Raw genomic sequence first — 22,771 nt, 5'->3', positions numbered from 1 at the left:
TTTTTAGTATTTACTTGTACATGTAACACTCTTTTGGGTGGAAAGATACAAAAGCAATGGAATTTTTTTTTTCCTTCCTGAAACAACTCCTGAAATGGGTGATCAAACAGCCTTACTGACTCAGCTTGTATACAGGGGAAGGAAGTCAGGCCAAAGGCTGGATCAAACCTAAGTTAGTGTGTGTCTCTTGGGTCTAGCACTTAACCTCAGTCTCTGGCTGAGTCAGGTATAATTGCTGGTCATGGAACTATTAGAAATGATACCAGCAATAAACACTTATGAAATGTTTCCATTATTATACACTTAGTGCTATATGCTTTGCACAGATTCTTTCATCTAACGCTTACAATGACGACCTTATAAAGTAGGAAGTTTAATGATGAATCTGATCAAAACCATCACTAACACTAGAGAAAGAACTCATCATGGATGCCCTACGCAGGGTGGATCAATAATGCCACCAGATGATGGAGAGGTTAGTTCATGTGAAGGCCTACTAAGTAAGGTACTGGCTTTTCCTGGAATACTTCACTAGGCTCTGAAGACTCTTCTCCTGGTCCTCCTCCTACCTCACTGCCTGCTTCTTCTTTGTTTCCTTTGCCAGACTCTTCTCATCTTAGTGTCTTAATGTTAGAGGGACCCAGGGCTCACTTCTTGGTGTCCTTCTTCTTCCTAGTTACATCTAGTGGATCTCAACCAGTCCCATGACTTTAAATATCATGTATATGCTGACAACCTCCACATCCACCCCAGATACATATGTCTAACTGTCTAGATCTATCTTCACATGGATGTTTAAGAGGCACCTTACCATGTCTAAATCCTTTTATAAGCATTCCCCTCCCCCACCAAATCTGTTTCTTCTCTATCTTCCCAGTCTCAGTAAATGTTAACTCCATCCCCCACCAAGAGCCCGGACCAAAATGCTTGGGATCATTTTTGAGTCTGCTCTTTCTTTTATACTCATATCTATTCTATCAGCAATTCCTCTGCGTTTTCTCTTTTAAATCGAATCACAATCCGAACATTCTTCCCATCGCTCTGGCTTTTTAGTCCAGGCCACACTCATTTTTCACCCTAGCTAGGCTAATTTCCTTGCTTGCTTCCCTACATATATTCCTCATATAGCAAGCAGTCATCTTTAAAAAAAAAAAAAACACTTATGAACCTTTTAAAACATACACAAATACCATAAGCGATGATCATCCTCATGTACCCATCACTCAGCCTCAAAAATTAACATTTGCTCATCTTCTCTCCTCTATTCCCTACCCTCCCTCTTTCGATGGAGTATTTTATAACAAATTGCAGCAAAGTTGTCCTTGATGATCAGATCAGGCCATTCACAACTTTCCAGTTGCCTCTCCTTAGTAAGATACAAATCCTTTACGATGGCCTGTAAGTCCTGTGTTATCTATCACTGCTGCCCCGCACCGTCTCCCCCATTGTCTCCTGTCCTCACTCTGCTTGAGCTACACCAGAGGTTCTCCAAACGTGGCGGCCATCAGCATCATCTGGAGGGCTTGTTACACACCCGCAGATGGCTGGGCCCTACGCCCTAGAGTTTCCGATTCAGTAGATCTGAAGTGGGCTTCCAGAATTCGCTCCCGACAAGTTCCTAGATGCCACTGATGTCCGGCGGGCAGACATGGAGAACCACCTGCTGCACAGTTCTCCTCGTCTTCCTCAGCGAGCCAGGAGATTCTGCACAGGAGTCTTTGCACTGCTCGTCCTTCCGACCCGAGTACTCTTAGCATTACTCAAGATGCGTTTTATTCCGTTTCTGTTTAAATATCTTTTGAGAGGCCTTCTTTGACCACTCCTAAAATAGCATCCCATCTCCTCGCCCTGTTATTTTTCTTCAAAGCAGGCATGGCTCGTTTCTTGTTCCTCTTATCGGTCTAGGTGGACAGCTCCTCCGCACACGCACACCTGGTTTTGTTCTCTATCGTATCACCGGAACCAAAACCTTGCAGAGTAAGGTGCTCACTTCACTCGAATGGCTCATATATACTGAGGAAGGGATGTCCAGCTTTCTTGCTTGGGACCCTTGCTAGGCCAATTCATGCCTTCTTGCCTCAGTTTCACCATCTGTAAAGGAACTGGTTGGTTATGCTCACCCTTCCCATCTCCCTGGGTGTATATATATATATATATATATATATATATATATATATATATATATAGGCTCAAATCAAGAAAAAAATGAGCACGCCCGAGAGGCACAGCCATAAGTGACTACCAAGCGCGCTATTCTGCTTCTGCTGCGCTTTCGCGGGCCCTTTTCCTGCACCCCCTCTGATTTTCTAGCCCGCCTGCCCCGGTGACCCACAGATCCCACTGCAGCAGCAGCAGCAGCAGCAGCAGCAGCAGCAGCAGCAGCAGCAGCAGCAGCAGCAGCAGCAGCAGCAGCAGCAGCAGCAGCAGCAGCAGCAGGAGCAGCAGCAGGAGCAGCAGCAGCAGCAGCAGCAGGAGCAGCAGGAGCAGCAGCAGGAGCAGCAGCAGCAGCAGCAGCGGCGGCGGCGGCGGCGGCGGCGGAGGAAGGGGCGGCGCCGGGGGAGGGGGCCTCGCCGCCGCGGGACGCCGCCCCGCCGTCCCGTCCCGTCACGGCGCCGGCGCCGGCGGGGCCGAACCCGGAAGTGGCGGAGCCCGCGCGCCCGCCCGTCCCGCCGCCGCCGCCGCCGCCGCCCCGCACTCGGGCGAGCGCGGGAGCCGCGCCATCAGGCAGAGCGCGCCCGGCCGAGCGGGCCATGGGCGCGGGGGCCGCCGCCGCAGGTGGTGGCGCGCGGTGAGGCGAGCGGCGCCCCCTCGGGGGCGCATGGGACGCGGCGCGGCGGGCGCGCAGTGCCGGCGCCCGCGGCTGGAATGGTGCTGGCGGCGGCGGGCGGTGCCTGCGATCTGAAGCCCGAGAGGAGCCACCATGGAGACGCCGCCGCTGCCCCCCGCGTGAGTGAGCGGCCGCCGGGCGGGCGGGCGGGCTGCGGCGCGTGGCGCCGGCCGCGGGCGCTGCCCGGGGCGGCGGGAGCCGCGAGCCGCGAGCCGCGGGGCGTGACGAGGCGCGGTGCCCGCGGTCCGAAGGCGGACGCGGACGGGAACTCGGGCTGGCCAGGCTGCGACTTCAAGCGCTGCCCGGGATTGCCCGGGACGCGTCCTCCCGGTCCCGGGCGGGCGGCACACGCGGGATGGGGGCCGTGCTGGGGGACGCCGCGGGTCCCGTGTCCGCCTGCCCGGCATGCACGGGCGGCGGGGGCCCCTCCGGCCGACCCCTGCCTGAGGGTCGGAGGTAGGATGCACGCGAGTCCGTTGAGAAACGGAAACGGGAAAGTGCCAGACGCCCCGGCGTCGCGATGAATTTCATCACTCGATCCTAGGTTGCTTGCTTCTCCGGATTTCCAGCAAAATTAAGACCTGAGGAACCTTGGCATCGCTCTCTACAGGAGCCGCGGTTGTTCAGGGCATGTGACCTCTTTCACCTGGGCCCTGCAGGAAATTGTCCAGAAACCAGCATCTTCTGTTTCTTTGGTATCCTGGGAGAATGAGTAGTGTAGCGACCTGCTAGGCACAGGTGTCTTTTTCCTGGGTACCGAGATGCATTCGGCATCAGCCGCATCAAAATTCAGAAATAATAACAGCCGAACAATTATGTAGAAGATATTGGAGCTATTATTGTTCAGTACAAGATTACTTATGTTTTATTTTTTTGACGTTTTGGGAAAAGTGGACTATAAATCCCCCGGGAGTTCGGAAATTTTCAATTTCGATCTGCTTTCCTTAGTTTAACCTTACGAAGGAACAAGAAGAGCCCTTTCAATCTGGACTTTTCAAACCGCAGACCAACCTCGTTCTGAAGGACGGTGTACCTTTCCGTGAGAGCTTACTCATGGAGCCCTATCGTTTTTCACTTAGATTTCGCCCGCGCCAGCCTCTTCTGGTTATTTGGCAGAATTCCAGGCAGAATATGGATATTAGGCTTGTGCTGAATAATTTTTTGATGTCGAGTCCTTTTAGGAGAGCTAATAGGATTCTGGAGCTACAATTTCTAAAAGTGCCTTATGAATTTTTAGCGTGAGTGGAACAGGTCCAGGGGAGATCTAAGGAGGAGTAGATAGATAGAGGTTAAGATTTGAGTTGACCCTCTTGGGCTGATAGAAACAGGGGCTCAGTGGCTACGTGATCGCTGTGGCTTTGAGGGCTTTGTGGGCTTTGTGGTTTGGTCTTTTGCTTCAGCAGGTTCAGGAAGGCTCCTGACTCCCAGGAAACATGGTGGTGGCTTGTTAGCATCAGCAGTGTGAGCACAGCACCGGCAGATGAGTTCTGTTCAGGCTCAGAGGCACTTTAGGCAGGATATGCTACCTGTATATAGACAACACGTAGCATGTAGAATATATCATGTAGATATGTTTGTCTGTAGTGACCCTAACCCCCTTCATATCAGTTCTCTGCAATGCCTTTTTACTTTTGGAGCACAGGGGATTAAAGGAAAGAACAAGATGATCTTAGAATGCAGGTGAAAAAAAGGGTGTGGATAAGCAGGCTCTGGAGGGAGGGAGTAGGAACATAGCTTTACAGAGATTTAAATAGAAATAATTAAAAATGAAATAGATTCCTGCATACAAATATTGATAAACTGAATTAGTTGATCTAGGACAGATCAACTAATCATAATTGTGGTGCCTCGCACAGTTCTTTGATACCGAGACTCTATCTATCGGTAATGCTGGAACAATGACAGGCTGAGAGGTGATGGAAAGCCTGGAATGCTAACAGTCATGAAAGGATTGTTAGAACTCTTTTTAATAACAGGTGGCCAAAGTTGGCGGGTCTTTTGTATTGTTTCTGTTCATCTAATAATAAATACAAACAGATGTTATTTTCTTTTGGTCTGTCTAGGATTAACCCTCTTTTCAGAGCTCATTGAATGTTATGTACCTTTCTGTATATCAGGAATAGTCTTCCTATCCCTTGGCCTGTTTGCCTCCACTCTCACGAACTTATTTCTTTCTTTCCACATTGAATCATGGGTGTGGGATTTGAGAAATGCAGGCAGTGTCTTTGCAAAGCTTCATCTGGCCTCCTCAGGCTAGAGCTGAGCTAGGATGGAGGCCAGTGGAAGTTATTGGGAGGGCTCAGCTTTTCATAAGGGTAGAGTTTTAGCTTGAGTTTTAGGCAAAGAAAGATGTTTGATGTGAATTGAAAGTGCCTTAGATGCTGTGATTGGAGGCAGGGACTCAGCTCTTCTCTGGGTGAGTGTCTGTTTATTCATTCATTCATTCTGCAAATATTTGAATGTCTGTCTCTGCCTGGCACTGTGTGCGGTACTTTTGCTCATACTTCTCTTTTAGCAGTCAGTTTTGCATTGTTTTCAAATCCCACCTTGCTTCTTTTCAGCCCAATATTACATGTCTTGGAAGAATGGAGGTGACTAATTCCTTCAGGATGGTCCTGTTGAAAATAGGTTTCGATCTCTTCTTGCTACTGCTTGCTTCCAAGTTTTCCTCATTCTTCTTGATTCTCATATTATTTGTCATTGGGCACCATATCTCTATTTACTGTTGTTTGCATCCTCGAGTATATTTGGCATTAAGATTCTGTTCCTTGTTAGGGTCTAGGTGATGTTAAGACCAGGGGACGTGTGCCTCTGATCCAGTCTGAAAGGTATACAGCTAAAAATTAGGGGTAAATTAGTAAAAGGCTGTGCACTGAGATGTACAAAAGAAACGTAAACTGAGAAGCCCTGACCTCAGGGTTGTTTTATAGATTCTAGCTTTTGGGGTTGTTTTTTTTTGTTTTGTTTTGTTTTTTTAAAGGCTTGCCATAATTAAGTCGAGGGAAGACAGGCAGTATAGTAGAGATGCTTCCTCTGACCTCCACTCGCTGAACAGTTTTCTTGGTCCTTGTTCTCCTTCTGGCTCGTCTTTCACAAGTTGGCTTTCTTTCTACAGGCCTTACTTTTCTGCTTTTCTTCTCAAAACTGAGCAAACATGTCTCATGACAACCACATCTCTTTTCAGTTGATTCCACGACACTGGAGACTCTTGAACATTTGAGGTGTTCAAGCACAGGCCGACAGACGTCTTGTTGACTGTTCTGAAGGAGTTAAGCAGTGGGAGATTGGTGAGGTTAGAGCAGTGGGTCTCAGGTGTTTTTTACCGACTTGGAATATTAAAAAAAAGTTTGAAGTCTAACATAGAATTGCTAAGGTTCTTGTTTTGCCAGGTGAAGAAATTATCGATAAAATAATAATTATCAGTTATCATCTTTTTGTGAGAGAAAGGACATTTTCGTGCTCCTTTCCAAATTCAAAGTAGGGCACAATCTCAGTCTAAAGGATAGTTGTTAAATGGAATAAGTTTAGTTTTATGGAGACTTCTTGCATTGCCCTCATTTTGTCCCAGACCAGTTAAAAGTTCGTTGAAGCCTGATGTTTGCGGTCCACTGGACCTGATGACCCTTAATGTCCTTTCTAAGAGTCAGTTAACTGCGATTTTTGAAACCTTGCCACGGGTTACCCCAACATTCATTCGTTTGTCTTTTATAGCCCATCCTTGTTTTTGTTTAACTAGTTCTAAGTAAATTGGACATCTCTTAGATCTTGGGTGAATCTCCTCAATGATAAAGACCTTTAAAATATTTAATCATTAGTGGCCTGCAAGGTAATGTCGAGAGAAGACATATGGATCAGTTTGGATCAATTTGTGTCAAAGGACGCATTTGGGAACTTGACAAGAGGATTCTAGAATAAGTACCATTTATGTCCTCCTAAAAATATCTGATGCTGGGAAATCACTCTTCCCTTTCCCACCAAATCTCTTGCTTCTAGTTTATATTTTCTAATGCACTTAGTAGGCATTCAGTAAATATTAGTGAGCATGCTTTCGTGACGGTGACTGTAAGTTTACTCATCTGTGGCTATTGTGGGACTGCACCAGGAGCATTTATGAAACAATTTGGCTTCTTTCTTAAGATCACACAGAAGGTTCTTTGAAGGTGATACAGAGAATGAAAATTGCCTTTCAGATGCTCTTCTATAGAATTCTAACAAATTCCAAATGTATTTACTGTTTATAATGAGGGAGTTCAAGTTTTTTGTTCATGTTTATTGGGTGCCTACTATGACCAGGCTTTGGGGATATCTCCAAAAACAAAACAAAGTCCTTTTCCTCATGGGTAAAGCTGATAGTAAACATATAACAACACAATTATTGTAATGGGCGGGTCGATATACTTTGTATTACGTTTTTTCTCTCTTACATTTCAGAGTCTTGGCATTCGCTAAAGAATTTTTTGGGCCAGTTCTTTTTACTGATCCTGCCTTGAAAAACAAGTCCTTGCTTTTTCCATGATGCTACTTTTTCTTAGTTCCCTCCTCTAGTTTTTAGGTTGTTCAGTGTGATTATTTTATTACTTTTATCTCATTTAATTTTGTCATGTAGGTCTCTTACAATTACCTTTTTTTAGAGCTTAAATTACTTTCTCAAGCTTATCAAGTAGAGGAGAAACTGGGACTAATCTCTCTCTGTTGATCACTTTTTTGTCTTACATGACTTCTGTTACTGTTCGTTGGTAGTAGCTGTTCCTCAAAGATGCAAGCCTTGGCCAATTCTTCTTTTTAATCAACTATTAATTACTACATTGTGGCCCCATCTGTATCTTAAGACTGAGCTCTAGATCTGATCTGTGCTTCAGTCTTGAATTTTGAGCTTCTTACAGAACATCCGCTCTCAGCTCATACCTCAGATTCAACATGTCTAAAACCGAGTTCATAATCTTTGTTCTTTAACTGAGTTCCTTTGATAGCATCTCCACTTATTCAGCAGAATCATCATTCTTTTGGTCCTGGATACCCAAAGCCTTGGAATAGTCTTTGATTTCTCTCTCTCTCTCTTATCACCCTCCACATCTTATCAGCTCCCAGGAACTGTAGAGCCTCGGTTTAAGTGTCTATTCTGGCTGCTCCTATCTTGATGAACAGATTACATCACTTGATACCTGGATTTTTTCCTCCTGTTGAGTTCTCTGTTTTCTCTACTCACCTTTCAGTCCACCTACTATTTTGGCCCTCCAACATCATAGAGTCACGCCAGATGACTTACGAAAACCAGATATCTCAGCCAGATAGTCACATTCCTCCATCATTTTGGCCATATGTGGTACATTCAAATCTGCCTTATTACAAGTCGGGAGTCTCCAGCCTTTTCCTGTCCTGCCCCTAGTTAAAACAACTTGGAAATTCCTCTAAAGGTTGGAGCCCTCTCCTTCGCAAAGCCTTCCCTATTTCCTCCCAACTCATTCCAGCCCTCTTCGCGTTCCGGTAGTATTTATAGACGGTAGCCTGTAATCCTGCACCTGTCCTCTGCCCTGTGCCCTTCCCCAGTGGTCTCAGACGTGCCTCCCAGTTAGGTGGTAACTGGAGAAGGCGCCTGTGTTCAGCCCCCTTTAAGTCCTTCTCCTTGCATAGTGTAGGGCATGCAGTGGGCATCTAGGTAGAGCTTACCTGCCCCATGTATTAACAGTGGTAGTTGTCCGGAGTATTATACTCCTTTTTACTGACTGTTACAGTTAAAGATGAAGGTCAGTCAAATCCATACGAATACATCTCCATTCAGTTTAGCTCCTAACTTCAGCATTTTTCTTCTCAACTCTGTGTTCACATTCTTACAGCGTTCAGTGCTTGTCCGGCTCCCTGAAGCAAGTAGGTGAGGTGTTATTATCTTTGACTTTCACGTTACATTTCATATTAGACGTATTTGTGGAATAACAAAACCTTATTTTATGAGTCAACAGTATAAAGCCGAGAGAGGCTAAGTAACTAATCCAAGGTCACTTGGTTAGTATTCGGCATGGGTAGTCACATGGATATTCATGTCATCCAGCCGATTCTGGCCCTCCTCTAGTACCAGCCACTTCATTCAAGCGCTGGGACATGCGTCCCAGTCAACTGAGTTGCCAACTCGTCGCTACCCTCTCCTGCCAGCCAAGGGATGGCAACGCTAGGAAAAGCGGCAAAAGAAAGGTCATAAACATGAACGATAAAAGACATGAAAATGTTTGAAACGGATCATAAACCACCTCCTGTTTTCAGCGCCTCACCACATCCTCCTCTGACAGTGCTTCGTTAATTGTTTATGACATATTCTTTAAAATAAGAACGGTCTTGCATAAGACGTGCTTTTACCTCGGTCCCTCTCCCGGTACTAGTCACTGTCAGGGACAGAAAGTGCCTGATTGTGCTGTGTGTCATGTAGGTGGGAGGGAAAGAGGGAGAGAGAGCCGAGTCTGAACCGAGCAGAGCTTTTCACAGCTCCATTGTTCTAGCAGAGACGTGGCACTCCAACTTGCGCCAGCCTCTGCAGGGCGGGCAGCCCCGCCGCCGCCTCCCGCCGCCGCCTCCCTGCGCTCAGCAGAAGCCGAGCCGGCAGCCAAGTCCTAGGTGCGTGGAGAGGGCCGGCACGTCACACCTCCCTCCGCCCTCCAGCGGGTTCGGTGCCCTGTTGGCTGCCCATCCATTTCAGTAAAATCGGGCATTTCAGCTTTTTTAGACAGTTCCTTTCCAGCTCTGAAAAATCAGAAACAGGACTTTTAAAGCAATATCTACACTACACTGATGTACTCAGTGGTGCTGTTATATTGTCCAGAAGGTGCTCTGTGCCTGGGTAGGAGGTGTTTCATCTCACAAGATGCTTCGTATTCTGTTTTGAAGCTCTGCGTACTGAGGGTATAATCCAATTTCTTACATGTCCATAGAGCAGATATTAACATTTTTTAAGTCTATATTTACATAGTAATAGGACCATACGCTTGTAGGTTCAGTTAGTCCACTGGGTCTGGGCCTAATAAAGGCTTAAGTTCCAAACACCTGAAGAAACTTTGTGGCATGTGTCCATTTATCTTTAGCGAACTGCAAAACCTGAAACCACAGCTCTCCCACAAACTAAGATGTGTTCCCAATGGAGCAAACCCTCTGCTTTCACAAGTCACGCGGTGGTTCTTTGCGTGAGATGAAGGACGTGAGAGTATTTTGTTGGCAAAGTGTAGAGTGACATAACCAATACTAGTTAAAATATTAGCCGTGGTCGGTCGACTCTCTACTTCAGATATCCCGGACTTGTGTTTGGAAGCCGTGTCAGTTCGATACCCAGCTTTTGAGTATAAGCTCAGCTAGGAAGACAGCGGAGAAAACTAAGAGAGATATGATAGAGTCGTGGAGTCACTTCAGAGCCATGCAGCACGGATGGCGACTTTGAAAACAACAGCTTCTGATGCGGACCTGGCAGAAATTTGTGAGTAATGGTGGTGACTCACTGCGAGCAGGGGAGTCTTGCAGCTTTTGAGGTGAGCAGGCAGAGGGGAGGGCGGGGATGGTGGCCACCCAGGCTCTAAATATTTGTGTCCCGAATACGAAAGTATCTGGTGCCCTGTTAAATTTTGCATCTGCATCATTCACATGAATTAAAAGCATTCTCTCCACCCAAAAAACTCTAAAAACTTAAACAACCCACATTTTCTAGTGTTTGTTCTCAATCTGAGATGATTGTCCTGGGGTAGGAGGTGAGTGGGTAGTAGGACGTATTACGTCACCTTTTTCGTTTTTCAATTATCCTGGAGACGCTGTCATCCTGCCGTACCTCGTCCTGTAAAGAGGGCTTCCCTGCATCTCAATGTGAAGAGCCGATGGTGAAGTGTGGTCTGAAAAACTTGCTCGGGCCATTCCGATCCTTCCGTCCCCCTCCTTTGGAAATCACTGTTCCCAAGGAAACGATACACATCTAAAGACAGTGTACCTCATTTCTAAGATGTCCTCAACATTTTTGCCCGGCTATGGAGTCTTGACTGTTTGAAGGAGGCAGCCCAGTCTCTGTTTGCTTCTGCTCTGAGAAGTCACGCATCCTCAGCAGTGTGTTCTTTGGCAGAGTTAGAAAGTTACCTGATCTGAGAAGCCACCCTCGCCCGCAGCTGGGAGGCCGCAGAAGAGTCAGTCAGTGAAGGAAGAGTGTAGGAGTCTCTCTCGTAAAGCGGAGCAGCGTGCTGGGATCCAGGCCCTTGGAAGCCTCAACTATTTTAGACTGTGTTTGGCGACAGTAGTCAATGGACGAGTTTAAGACTGGTTATGGACTGTAGAGTTGGGGGGAAAACTTAGAAGTGAAAGAGCCGTGAAAAAGCACAGTTTTTCGCCTCCAGGTATGTTAAAGAAGGCAGTTCTCAGAACGAAGAACTCTCTGGAACTCTGCTTCAGAGGGGAGCAGGGGGAAGGTGTCACTGTAGCGACTGGCGTAGTAAAGGGTAAACCTTAACCTCCTCCTTAGCTGCTTCCTAGTATATGTTCCTTTTCCACAGGTGTAGTTTTAGACATGCTATGTAATTTTTCTGTCACTCAGTTCTGCTTCCGAGTGAGAGACCATCATCTCACATAGAAAAACCACATGGGAAATGGGAAATGATGGAAGAGGCTTGCAAGTGCAGCCCCGTGCGGCAGGGTGCTGCGTCGGCAAGTGGCTCTCAGTGCAGAGAACACTTGGAAAATTCCGCGTTGCTTCTTATTCTTTTACACCTTTGAAGAAAGTCTTTTCTTTTGTAGAGTTTCTGGAGTACGTAGGAAAAGCAGGGGCTGAAAATAGCTTTAAGAAAACGCCAGTATAGACGTTGATCGTCGCATGGTAGCTGTCTTGAAGTTAATTCTCTCATGCAGGAAGTTTTAATTCCCGATTTCCTGAGCAAATATAAACACTCGTGACCCTTAATGATCTTTCTAGGGCAGAGTTGCTTTTGCTCCTGTTCTAAGCATCGAAAAGCCTTCTTTGAGAGTTTACTAATCCTCAATGTTCTATTTTCTCTGTTGTAAGCTCTAAGTTGTTGAACTGGAAGCGTGTATAAATGTTATTAAATCGCTATATATGTGTGGACCTTCGATGTTACACAGTCAGAAACTTTGTGTAGATCGCGTATATCTACACAACTTCCTTTCCTTTACACTGTTTTCTTTATGAAAGGATGGTGGGAAGTGGCATCACGAGAATATGTCTTATACCAAAAAGTGTTTCCCCGTTCCCCTCCACCATTTCTGGGCGTTCTTTCATGTCTTGGTTCCTAGATTTACTAGTTCTTTTCCTTAGGCCAGGTGGGACTCATCCCTGCACACACACATGCACGCACACGCACACGCACACGCACACGTGAAGCCACGGCAAGTGGAGTGCACCATCTCATTCCTCCACTCCAGCTGCGGACTCACCCACTCCAGGCAGTGCTTGGCACTGAAGTCATTTCTATGCCCCTTTAAAAACTCTCAAGTGTCGAGAAAGCAGGACTGATTGATGCTCACTTCTAGTGGGCAAGTCCCCGGAGAACAAGGGGTCTTCGTGGGCGCCGATTCTTGGGGGAGGGGGAGCAAGCAAGCTAGCGTTGGCGGTTACCTCACTGTTTGAGTACCAGGTTTCACGGCTTCACGTGCCATCTACGGAATCAGTGGTTCCCACGCATGTGCATGCAGCTAGATTTTTCTCTGCCACTCCAAGCTCCGGTATTCATCTGATACCATCGTGACATCTTCACTTGGAGCTCTGGTGTCTTAAAACCAGTGTGTATGAAAACTGGGCTCTTGATCTTCCTACCCCCCCAAACCAGTTCTGCTTGTAGCCTTCCTTCCCGTCCAGTTGACGGAAACTCAATCCTTCCAGTTGCTCAATCCGAAAAACTCGGAGTCATTCTGACTTTCTTTGACATGCCACACGCGAACAGATCGTGCATCCGCCTTCAGGTGTATCCGGAACCCAGCCGCTTCTCGTCGCTGCTCCTGCCTCCGCCGCTGCCGCCTTGCTCTGGGCGCCTGTCACCCCCTACTGCACGGCTCTCCTAAACAGCTTTCCCCCGTTCACCTTTGGCCCACAGAGACAGTCCTCCACCAGCAGTCAGAGTGATCCTTTGAAAACGCGAGTTGGCGTGTGTCACTCTAATGCAGTGCCTCCCCATTTTCCTGAGGGTAAAAGCCAAAGTCCTTCAGCGCCCGACAAGGCCCCATTTGATCCGCACTGGCCTGTCCCCACCAGCCCCAGCCCTGGTCTCACGTTCCTGGGACACGCCAGGTATATACTGGACCTGCCGGAGCTGTTCATTCCTCCTGGACCTTCTCTAACCTCCTAGTCCCAGTTCTAATTTAGCTCTCAGTTGGGCCTGTCCCGATCACCCTGTTTATCACCGCAGGTTACATCGCTGCATCCTCCGGACCGTTCATCCCGCCCTTAATCTTTCTCTCTTAGCTCTTGGTGTCTAACGTGCCACCTTCTCTACTGATTTGTCCTGCGTATTGTCTCCTCCCTACCCGCCCCCGGCACACACACTGGACTGCAAGGTCTGTGAGAACAGGGATCTTCGTTTAGTGTACTTGACGTGATCCAAGTGCCTAGAAAAGTGCTTGGTATGTAGTTGGCACTCAAAAACTATTCGCTGAATGAATTAATGAAAGATAATATTTTACAAATGAATCGGCCTTTCAGGAAAGGAAATGGTGTAAAGAGGAATGTAGCAATAACTGATGATCGCCTGTTGTTCTTTGTGAGATACACACACACACACACACACACACATACACATACACACATACATACACACACACACAAGTATGATTTCTTTAGGCTTAATTTGATATCTCAATTTTTAAATTTAATAGCTTTATCGAGGTATACTTTACATGCCGTAAAATTTACCCACATAATTGTATGATTCAGTGATTTTTAGTAAATTTCTAGAGTTGTGCAACCATCTCAGAAAGTTTCCTTGTGTCCATTAGCAATTAATTCCACCCCCACCCCCATATTACTCTGATTTTGTTAATTTTTTCGACTCCCAAGTTTCCCATTTACCAAATTACCAAGTTACTTTTTATTTTTGCCTCTTCATTTTTATCTCTTCATCTATTAAATGGGGATACTAATAGTAATTAGCTCATAGTGTAGTCGTGAAGATTAAGAGAATAATGAAAGTAAAAACTACTTAGCTCAGTGGCTGCCATATAGTAAATACTCAGTAAACTTTAGCTAACACGATTAATCTCTTGTTAAAGTAGGTCCAGAATATGTAGGATAAATAACCGTGTAGGTAGGGAGCAAAATTCAAATTGGATTCTTAGTTTGTAAAGTTTTGTTAAGTAGGATCCTGTTCCTGTCTCGATTTGTAAATAATGGATGACAGAGTGTTAAGAGCTGGTTAGTTTCCAAACGAGAGGGTCACCTCTCAGCATTTTTATTTGGCGGTCTCTGCTGAACCACTTCCGCTGACTTTTCTGTCCTCATCTTGACAAAGCTTTGACAGCAGGAAGATAACTGTCCGCTTTTTGCTGTTGTTGTTAAAATCATAGTGCCCATCAGAAAAGTGTTCTGAATTGTGTCTTAATCTTACATTGGGATATATTGTTGAGGCTTTTCTAAGTGAGTGGGGGAGGGAGCATTCATTGTCTCTGTAGCCTACTAAGCCTGACCTAAATTACCTTTAATACGATCTTTTAATGTTTTTTTTTTGTTGTTGTTGTTCTTTTCTTTAATGCACAGATGCACAAAGCAGGGTCATCAGAAGCCTCTCGACTCAAAAGATGATAACACTGAAAAACACTGCCCCGTGACAGTGAATCCTTGGCATATGAAGAAAGCTTTTAAAGTCATGAACGAATTAAGAAGGTATCATTACATTAACATACATGTAACCATGGGTCTCTTTGTTTTTCAGTTGTCTATAGTAAATCTATTCTTCTTGCCTTATCGTTGCTTTGTTTGGTGCAGAGAACATTAAAAGCTTTTCTGCTGGGGTTTTAAAGGAAGAAAAGAGCAAGTAATTTATCAGAAGTATGCATGGTATAAGGCTGCTTTGTCCAAATAGTAGCCACGAGCCACAGGTGGCTAATCTGAATTGAGATATTCTATAAGTGGAAAATACATAATGGATTTAGAAGACTTAGTACAAAAAACAATGTAAAATGTTTGTTAATAAGTTTTTTAAATGTCGATTACATTTTAAAATGATAACATATTGGATTTTGGGGGTTAAATAGAATTATTATTGAAATTTATTTCACTTGTTTCTTTTTGTATCTTCAATGTGATTACTAGAAAATTGTGACCTTCATTATATTTTTATTGGACAATGCTGGTCCAATAGAAAGTCTAGGGTTTCTAACTTGTCGTTGCAAAGAATGTGGAAAAAAACTAGGCAGAGAAAAAGAAACTCTCTCTTTGATGATGGTGGTCATAATATTTTGGGGGAACCTGTTGCTTAGGTAATTCTCAGATGTGTTAGGAGTCGCCGCAATGAAAAGAATGACTGTAAAAGTGGATTGAAAAATGATTAGCTCTTCTTTTTTAGTTGTAAGTATTAACAGTCTTGATTTTGTTTCCTTAGCACTTTGTGAAAGACACGTGTTTTTTCCCATCGTTCCTTTTATGAAAGCACTCAACATAATTTAAAAGCTTAGGCTATGAAGGGAGTGATTAAAACTTTCCCTTAATGGCTCAGTGCTATGCCTTCTTCCTAAAAGACTACCCGTTAGGCCCATCATTTGTCTGTTCATTTGTTTCTCCTTTAATTAAATTAAAGAGTTGATAAATACTCGTCTGCCGGGTGACAGAAATACAATGGTGAGCCAAAGCGGACATGATTGCGTCTTCATGAGGCCTAGGGTCGACTGCAGAAAGCAGCCATTAATCAAAGAAGCACACAAATAATTTCAGTGATAGTAGCTGCTTCAGGAGGCCTTTGAAGGTAGGTAGCAGTGGTCAGGGAAGGCTTCCCTGAGAAGATAGGAATAACTGTGCTGAGATCTCAAAGGAAATAGCGGTAAGGAAATGAAGTCAGGACGGGAGAGAATACAGAGCAGCGTTTCAGCAGGGAAAGGCAGGGTCAGTCTCGTGGTGGGAGGGAGCTGGCCTCCCTGGAGGCGCTGAGGGGTGGCGGGGGGACAGATGGCCGAGGGTCACAGCCAGAGAGGAGGCTGAGTGGGTAGGTGTGGGCCGGCGTTCTTCGGGCCTTATACGTTTTGGGCTGTTATCAGGAGTTGCCATGGGAGGAAGCCATCGGATGGTTTTAAGCAGGGATGTGACATGATCAGATATTTATTTTGAAAAGAATACGCTGGCCGCTGGGCGGAGAGTGAGTGGACTGGGGAGAGAGGGACAGGAGAAAGTTAAACCGCATATCGGATCTTAGATTTGCTGCCTGGTCTCGCTCTGACGTTTTCATAAGGAGGTTTTCAATTAGTCTCTGGGAGAGAAATAGAGGCGGGAGAATCCAGCAGGCCCGGCCCTGGCCACTTTAGTTTTCTAATCCCTTCTCAGCAGTAGTTATTAGAATGTAAAATGCAGTGGCTACTAAGTGAAGCTGAGAGAAAAGTTAAAAAAAAAAAAAACAGTTTAGTTCTTTGAAGACTGAGATCTTTAATGGCTTTTCTTTTTCTTCGAGAAGTCCAGAAAGACTGACTTTTTGCTAGGCCTAGTCTCATTGCTCTCCCACTTCCGTGCAGTGCGGTAGCCGTGGCCTTCCACTTGGTGGGGTGCGCATGGGCCTCTTTGAGCCTTAACTGTAAAGTGAGAGCGGACGGGACAGCGTCTGAGGTTCGCTGCTGCTCCGACCCGCTCCGAGCCGAAGGGACTTCTTCCCGCTTACCTGCGCCTCGTGTGGCATCCTCGCCGCGGCCCTCGGGTTCTTGAGCTCTAGTCTTCATTCATCGGTTTCGTTTCATTCCGGGTGTGAACTGGATGGCGGCGTAACAGTACGTTCTTGTCCTTTGTGCCACACCGTTTCGGGAGCCGGCGTGTCATCGGGCTGGTAGTCGATGCCGATGTTCAGAACAAAGAGTGACCTTTGAGTGGCCGGAGAGCATTGGCTGCCAGCTCTGTAGCCAGGGTCGTTTTAACAAAGTCAGTGAGCAGTTGTTAGTGTTTAAAAACATGAACTCTCTTTGGGGGTTCATCAGAACCTTTTGTGTGTGTGTGTGTGGTTTTTAATGCCATCCCCTTCTCTCTTACCCCTTATAACCAATTCGAATAATTATTTTAAAACAAGAAACAAATCTCTGAAGAGGCCTGCTCCTCGTACAGCTAAAAATCACGTATGGCTTCCTGCGCTTGCATCAGCTTCCTTCTGCCGAGAAGGGGCCGTGGCCAGCGGTTTCCTGGCTCCTGGGACGGGAGAACTTCCCTGTTCTCGCCACCGCGCCCCCGGGCCGCCCTCTCTGCTCAGGGGAGTGACAGCCGTACACCAGAGAGTGTTTTTATGAACCTCTGGCTGCCGGAAATGAAATTTTAAGGGTAAAAGTCACTTCTTTTCCAGTTGTGTCGGTTTAAGGTGTGGTCGTGGGAATAGAGAGACAGGAGTTTTGTAAGGTGTGAGTTATAGAATTAATATAGTTGATAGAAAAGGAATGTGACATTTTCTTAAGTTTTTTTTTTAAAGTTTTTATTTTACTTTTAGGCAGGAGGCCTCAATATAGCTCTATGCCCCAGCCAATATGAGCTTGAACAACTGAAAATTACTTAGTTTAAAAACCCTGCAGTCACTTCTAAACACTGGATTCAGCAAGTATTTGTAATCACCCGGTTCTCCTTTGAAATCGGCTAGCATGCCCGAAAGGCTGTACAGGAGCCAAAAACGGTGTCAGACTTGCCCGTGCCTTTCAAGTGTCTCGATTGCTGCAGGAGATGTCAGAGGAGAGGAGGAGGCGGTGGAAGATTGTGTGCAAAACGTGGGTGCTGAGAAGGATTCTCAAAGTCAAGCCAATAGGTCTTTACAGAGCGCTTATTACGTGCGGCATATTGTTCTGGGATGATGGAGGAGGCAGACACAGACTGAACCCCAGACACGAGTTTTATTGAAAACATTCGATTGTGAGCTTTTCCAAAGTAGCATTTTGCCTTTAAGATAAATTTTAAATGAAACTCCAGTTGACTGTTTTCTAGGATATAGGGTAAAACCGTACCAGAGCGTGAAAAATTAAGATGAGTGTCAGTGGAGGCCAACCTCCTTGTGTTTAAGGAGAGACTGATTTTGATCCTTAAGTTACATTTAGAAGTTGAAAGTTCACAGTAAAGGTAAATTATATGAAGCACTTCACGTGTTCACGTATAGATCACGTAGAAGCCGTGAACATTTAGTCTTTCTGTTATAATAGCAGTTCTGACATCCCAGGAAATAATTTAAACAAAAGAGCCGGAAGCTTTTTCTTCGAGGAGTGCTTATGAAATGTATTTCCCCAGGACTTTGAGGCATCAGGTACCCCGATGTCTGCTAGGGTTACATCATTTGTAGTGAATCTGAACATTTAGAGTTGTGACTTCTCTTGTTATTTGTACTTCGTTGCTTGGATGGCAAGTGAATTAAACAACAGACTTTTCCCTTCATAGCTCTATATCACTGTTTTTACAAGAGAATTCAGGAAATTACGTAGGATGTAAATTTCCTTTTTTTATCACTCTCATGTATATATAATTATTTATAAAGTACTGTCAGGTTCTTTTGTTTTCATGTTGTACTAGAGTAGAATATAAAACATTCCTTGAGGGACAGAACAATTGGAAAGAGCCCCCAAATCAAGCAGACTTGTTTGTTTAGAAAGTTAAAGGGATATTTTGAAGGTTATAGTCACAATATAACTGGTAATCTTCTGCAGCGATTCTTAAGCACTCACGATTGATCTCTTTTTAAGTGGTATTTATTGAGCACGGACAGAATCATTAAACATGTCAAAGACTGTGAAGAATGGATAGTCGTAAATGAAGTCGCTTGTCCAGCTTCTCCTTCTCATTGTCATTCTCCATGTCGCCGAATCCCTACCATGTGTGAGACTCTGCTACTTCAGAGTTTTGTCTCAATGTCCCCTCTTACATCAGAAAATCTGAGTTTGGCTTATTCAGGCAGGATGCAGTGTGGTGGTGAAGCTTACTGTATCCAGCATCCAAGTCTTCCTTGTGCTTAACTGCCGCAGAAATTCAAATTCAAACCATCGTGGTTTTAAGAAGAGGAAGAAGGGAGACAGTGGCGGTGCTTGTCCTGGAGTTCTGTTGTTCTTTGAGGTTACCGACATTTCAGCGAGGTTGTATCCGCCTTGTCTGTTGAATGACATTGTCACGTACAGGAGGTGTGGTTAAGCATGACTAGTGTAAGCGAGCCGTCAGGAAGCCATTCGCCTGATCCGCTCACCTCCCTGCCCCGCCTCCCTGTGTGCCGAGTAGCCAGTGCTCGGTGACGCTGGTCCTCAGCAGCGGCACCGCGTCTGGCTCGCCTCTTCTTCCCGGCTGGCGGTTAATTTCCTTGCTTCTGGCCTCTTGCCTCATTTCTTTTTATGTCTTGCCTTGTTTTTATTGTCCTGACCCCCGATGCTGGTCCAAGATGACTTGGAGCACGTTCTCAGGCCACGGTTTGCGTTTGCCCTGTGGACTCTGGGCTAACGGTGCATCTCACCGGCTTGGCACCTCGATAGTGGCTCCGATTCCAGCCATGTGGCAGAAAGTGCCTCCCGGTTTTCCCTGGCAGCCGAGGAAGAAAGGGGGACAGACACCCTTCATCTCCCCACCACCCTCATTTCCAGTAGAAAGTAAATTCTTATTTCACGTGACTAGTAATTATTTGTGATATCTCAGAGTCCGATGGCACGTTTTACTTTAAGAAGATACGTATTATACAACGGTGGCAAGTTTTTCTAGGCTTAGGAATTTATTCATTTTATATCAGAAAACCAAAGGATATCTTGGTATGCTCAGACATGCTTTATTAATTTTCAGAGCAGAGCAGTTTTTTCTTTCCCTTCGATGACGTGCCATCCGAGTTTTACATAAGGCCTGTGTAACTCGCGGCTTTCACCTTTGCGCTTAGAAGCAACTTCTTTCCAAAGCGCTTATAAGGTTGGGCTCGACGTCGCGTGTGTGTTCCCGGACACCTCACACTCGTGCCATCTTAATAGTCAGCGGTTCATGTCGTAGTTACCCGTTAGCTCGTCCGTTTCCCCCACTCGACTATAAACTCCTCGCCGTCATTGTCTCATTGATTGTGATAAACTGGCCAAGTGCTTGGTGCACAGTTGTCACTCTGGGATATTCGATAAGTGAACAAATAAACGCAAATTTTGCTAAGTGGCCACTTTATGTATCTGATTCTTCTGAAAGTCTTTTCCTTCCATAGTCCATTCCCTCATTGGATTTCAGCATAAACAGAAACTCGCCACGTAGACTGGGTACGGGCTGCTGCAGTAAATTTCTCTTGCTTTTATTGTTAGACATCTTGTTCGTAGTCTCTTCTCCTCACCCCAAGGTCATGCAACGTCTGGTGAGCGTGCAGATTTGGAAAGAGGTAAGAGCCAGACTCGGTAGATACACTCTGGCTGGAACAGAAGAAGGTTGGTCATGGCTCTCTCATCTTTGAGTGGTTTTAATATCTGTTATTACAAGCAACAAAAAGTAAAAAATTGAACACTAAAACTAAGTATGTCTTCAATTTTGTAATGTGGCCCTAACCCAGGGCGCGGCTGCGTAGTACTAATGTGGCAATATTTTCACCTTATTAGTTAACTGATATCAGCTAATAAGCCAATAAGGCCGAGCTAATTGTCTAGGTGACACCCAGCGGATGGTATGCTAGAAGGTTTGGATCAATGAGTAATTGTAATTGAAGCCAAATGTAATTAATTATGTGATTTCGAGATGTTCATGTGTCATTCCACTTAAGTTTCGACTTGAAAGTAGGGCAGTTAAGGGGAATTACTGATAAAGGAGACTAGGCAGAAGGATGCACTCGACTCGTGTTGGAGTCACGCCCAGGTCCCCTGGTCACAGTGGGAAAACGCACACGGCCCCCTCGAGATTGCAACCCTGCTGAGCCGACCTCGTCTCCTTCGCTCCCCCTCGCGGTCCCTTTGAGCTTCTTGTTGTACGGGCCCCCCTCGGCTTCGCGACTCCGGGTCTCTGAGCAGCAGAACATTGTTCTTTCTGTGGGCTGTTCTCTTGCTCCTCTGGATCCAGCTAACGTTTACTTGTTTTTAGAACTCAGCTTAAGGTCAGCAGCCCCGGGAAGTCTTTTCGGATCCCCAGTCTGATTGAGATGCTCCGCCTCTTCCCAGAGCATCTTGGCAATGGCACTTTCCATTCTGTCTTGTCAGTCCTTACTGCTAGTCTCCTTAAGGACAGACGTGATCGTGCAGTGTTCCTTCGAAAGCAAATGAACTTTAATTTTGCTAAATATCCTTGTATAGGTAGTGCTAAAAACCCACTAAAATCGGCCCTTTTATAAACTATATGTAGAACTTTGAAAAATAGTTTCTAGTTCCAGGTTCAGGCGGTTTTGTGTGGTGGTAAAGAGGAGCTAGAGCCAAATTCCATGGATTCGAACCCTGGACACGTTAGGCTGGTTATTCATCTTTAACCAGGGCTTCCCCAGCTGTACACTTTGGGGGTAAAAATCATAATAATACATACCTCGTAAGACTGTGGTGGGGTCTAAATGAGATAAAACATACAGGCAAAGCTCTGGCCCAGTACCCTCCAGGAAACACCACTGACTTTCCTCACCCTGGTTATTTGCGAACCCAAGAAATTCGTGGCCTTGTAGAGTGGTTTTATATTCCCAGAGCAGGCGGCAGACATTGTCAGTTCTCCGCCCCGGGGGAATCACAGGTTAGTGACCCGGAGAGATGACAGAGCAGTGAAACATTGCGCCACCTTTTATGGCTCTCACTTGGGACCTGCCTGGTGTCTCGTACAGCATCGTGAGCCATTGCATCGGCGCCGCTCCAGAGTTACGCTTCAGTTTGACGGGCACAGCAAGCTCGTCACCAGGGAGCCCCGGGAATGCAGTCATAACCGGGGCTGCAGAGTGGTGACGTTTCTCACAGCTTCTCCTAGACTGGGGAGAAGATAAATGCCCGTAGGATCTCTGGCAAGTTTTGGTGTGAACTCTACAGAAACAAGTTTGTAAGCAGTGTAGAAAAGTGGAAAACTTTAAGGACTTAGTTAAACTCATATGAAAATGTTGCTGATGAGCTACTAGGAATTTACCGAAGCGGGCGGGGCGGGCCACACTGGGATGACATAGGCAGATAGTGGAGCAGGGGCCACGTGTGACCTGTGTATGCCAGACACTTCTACTGAGTGAGTGCTCAGATGTTCGAGGCACTTGCAAAGGAGCTTTGGTTTTTCCACACCCGCTTCAGCCGTTAATGACATGACTACGTGTGAGGTCAGTCTCAGAGCTGGCATCCTCTGGTTTGTTCTAGAATAAGTGATAGCAACCTTTTTTGCCAAAAATATATCCTGTGACGTTTTCATTTAGCTGGAGAATCACGCCTAGCAGCTTGTATAGCATGTAAAACATGTTCAGCACATGTTTCTGAATGAATTAAAATGGATATTTTAGAACTGGAGATGTGTTTGCTGACCAATGGTTTAAGGTAGAATAATGGTTTAAGGTAACAGTTCTTTTTAATTTCATGTGTGGTAATATTTTATGGTCTTGAAGGATGAGATATTTCGCATTGCTAAATGGTATGATTAAGTTGAGCTGCAAAAGCCTTTTAAGCAGCAGGTGAAGATGAATGTAATATTACCTATGTTTGATGACCCAGGGTCATTTCAAATATATATATATATTTTGAGTACTTTGACCCAATTTAGTTTTCCACATATGTTTTATTTTTCTTCATCTTCATGTCACACTGCCATTCGCCACTTCTGCTGATGCCGTTCTTAACTCAGGCGTTCTCCCCTTCACAGTTCATTGGTGGGTTGCTGCTAATAATTTCCTAGAG

At 45.6% G+C, this 22,771-nt stretch overlaps 1 protein-coding gene across 4 annotated transcripts in view; it reads left to right on the top strand.

Moving 5' to 3' along the window:
* The window catches only part of KLHL2 (kelch like family member 2), a 91,997-nt gene that overhangs the window by 12,336 nt on the left and 56,890 nt on the right, over positions 1-22,771 (top strand). The window contains exons 1-2 of one of the 4 annotated variants that reach the window (XM_036233980.1): positions 2,599-2,946; positions 14,541-14,666. In XM_036233980.1, the coding sequence (XP_036089873.1) occupies positions 2,921-2,946; positions 14,541-14,666 (152 nt within the window). In that variant the 5' untranslated portion in view covers positions 2,599-2,920. Of the gene's footprint in view, positions 1-2,598; positions 2,947-14,540; positions 14,667-22,771 lie in introns of those variants that run through there. The other 3 variants (XM_036233982.1, XM_016154588.2, XM_036233981.1) reach the window with 3 other exon arrangements.

This window comes from Rousettus aegyptiacus, unplaced genomic scaffold (assembly GCF_014176215.1).
Source record: "Rousettus aegyptiacus isolate mRouAeg1 unplaced genomic scaffold, mRouAeg1.p scaffold_m13_p_16, whole genome shotgun sequence".
Classification (NCBI taxonomy): Eukaryota; Metazoa; Chordata; class Mammalia; order Chiroptera; family Pteropodidae; genus Rousettus; species Rousettus aegyptiacus.
This window is presented reverse-complemented; position numbering and strand designations above follow the sequence as displayed.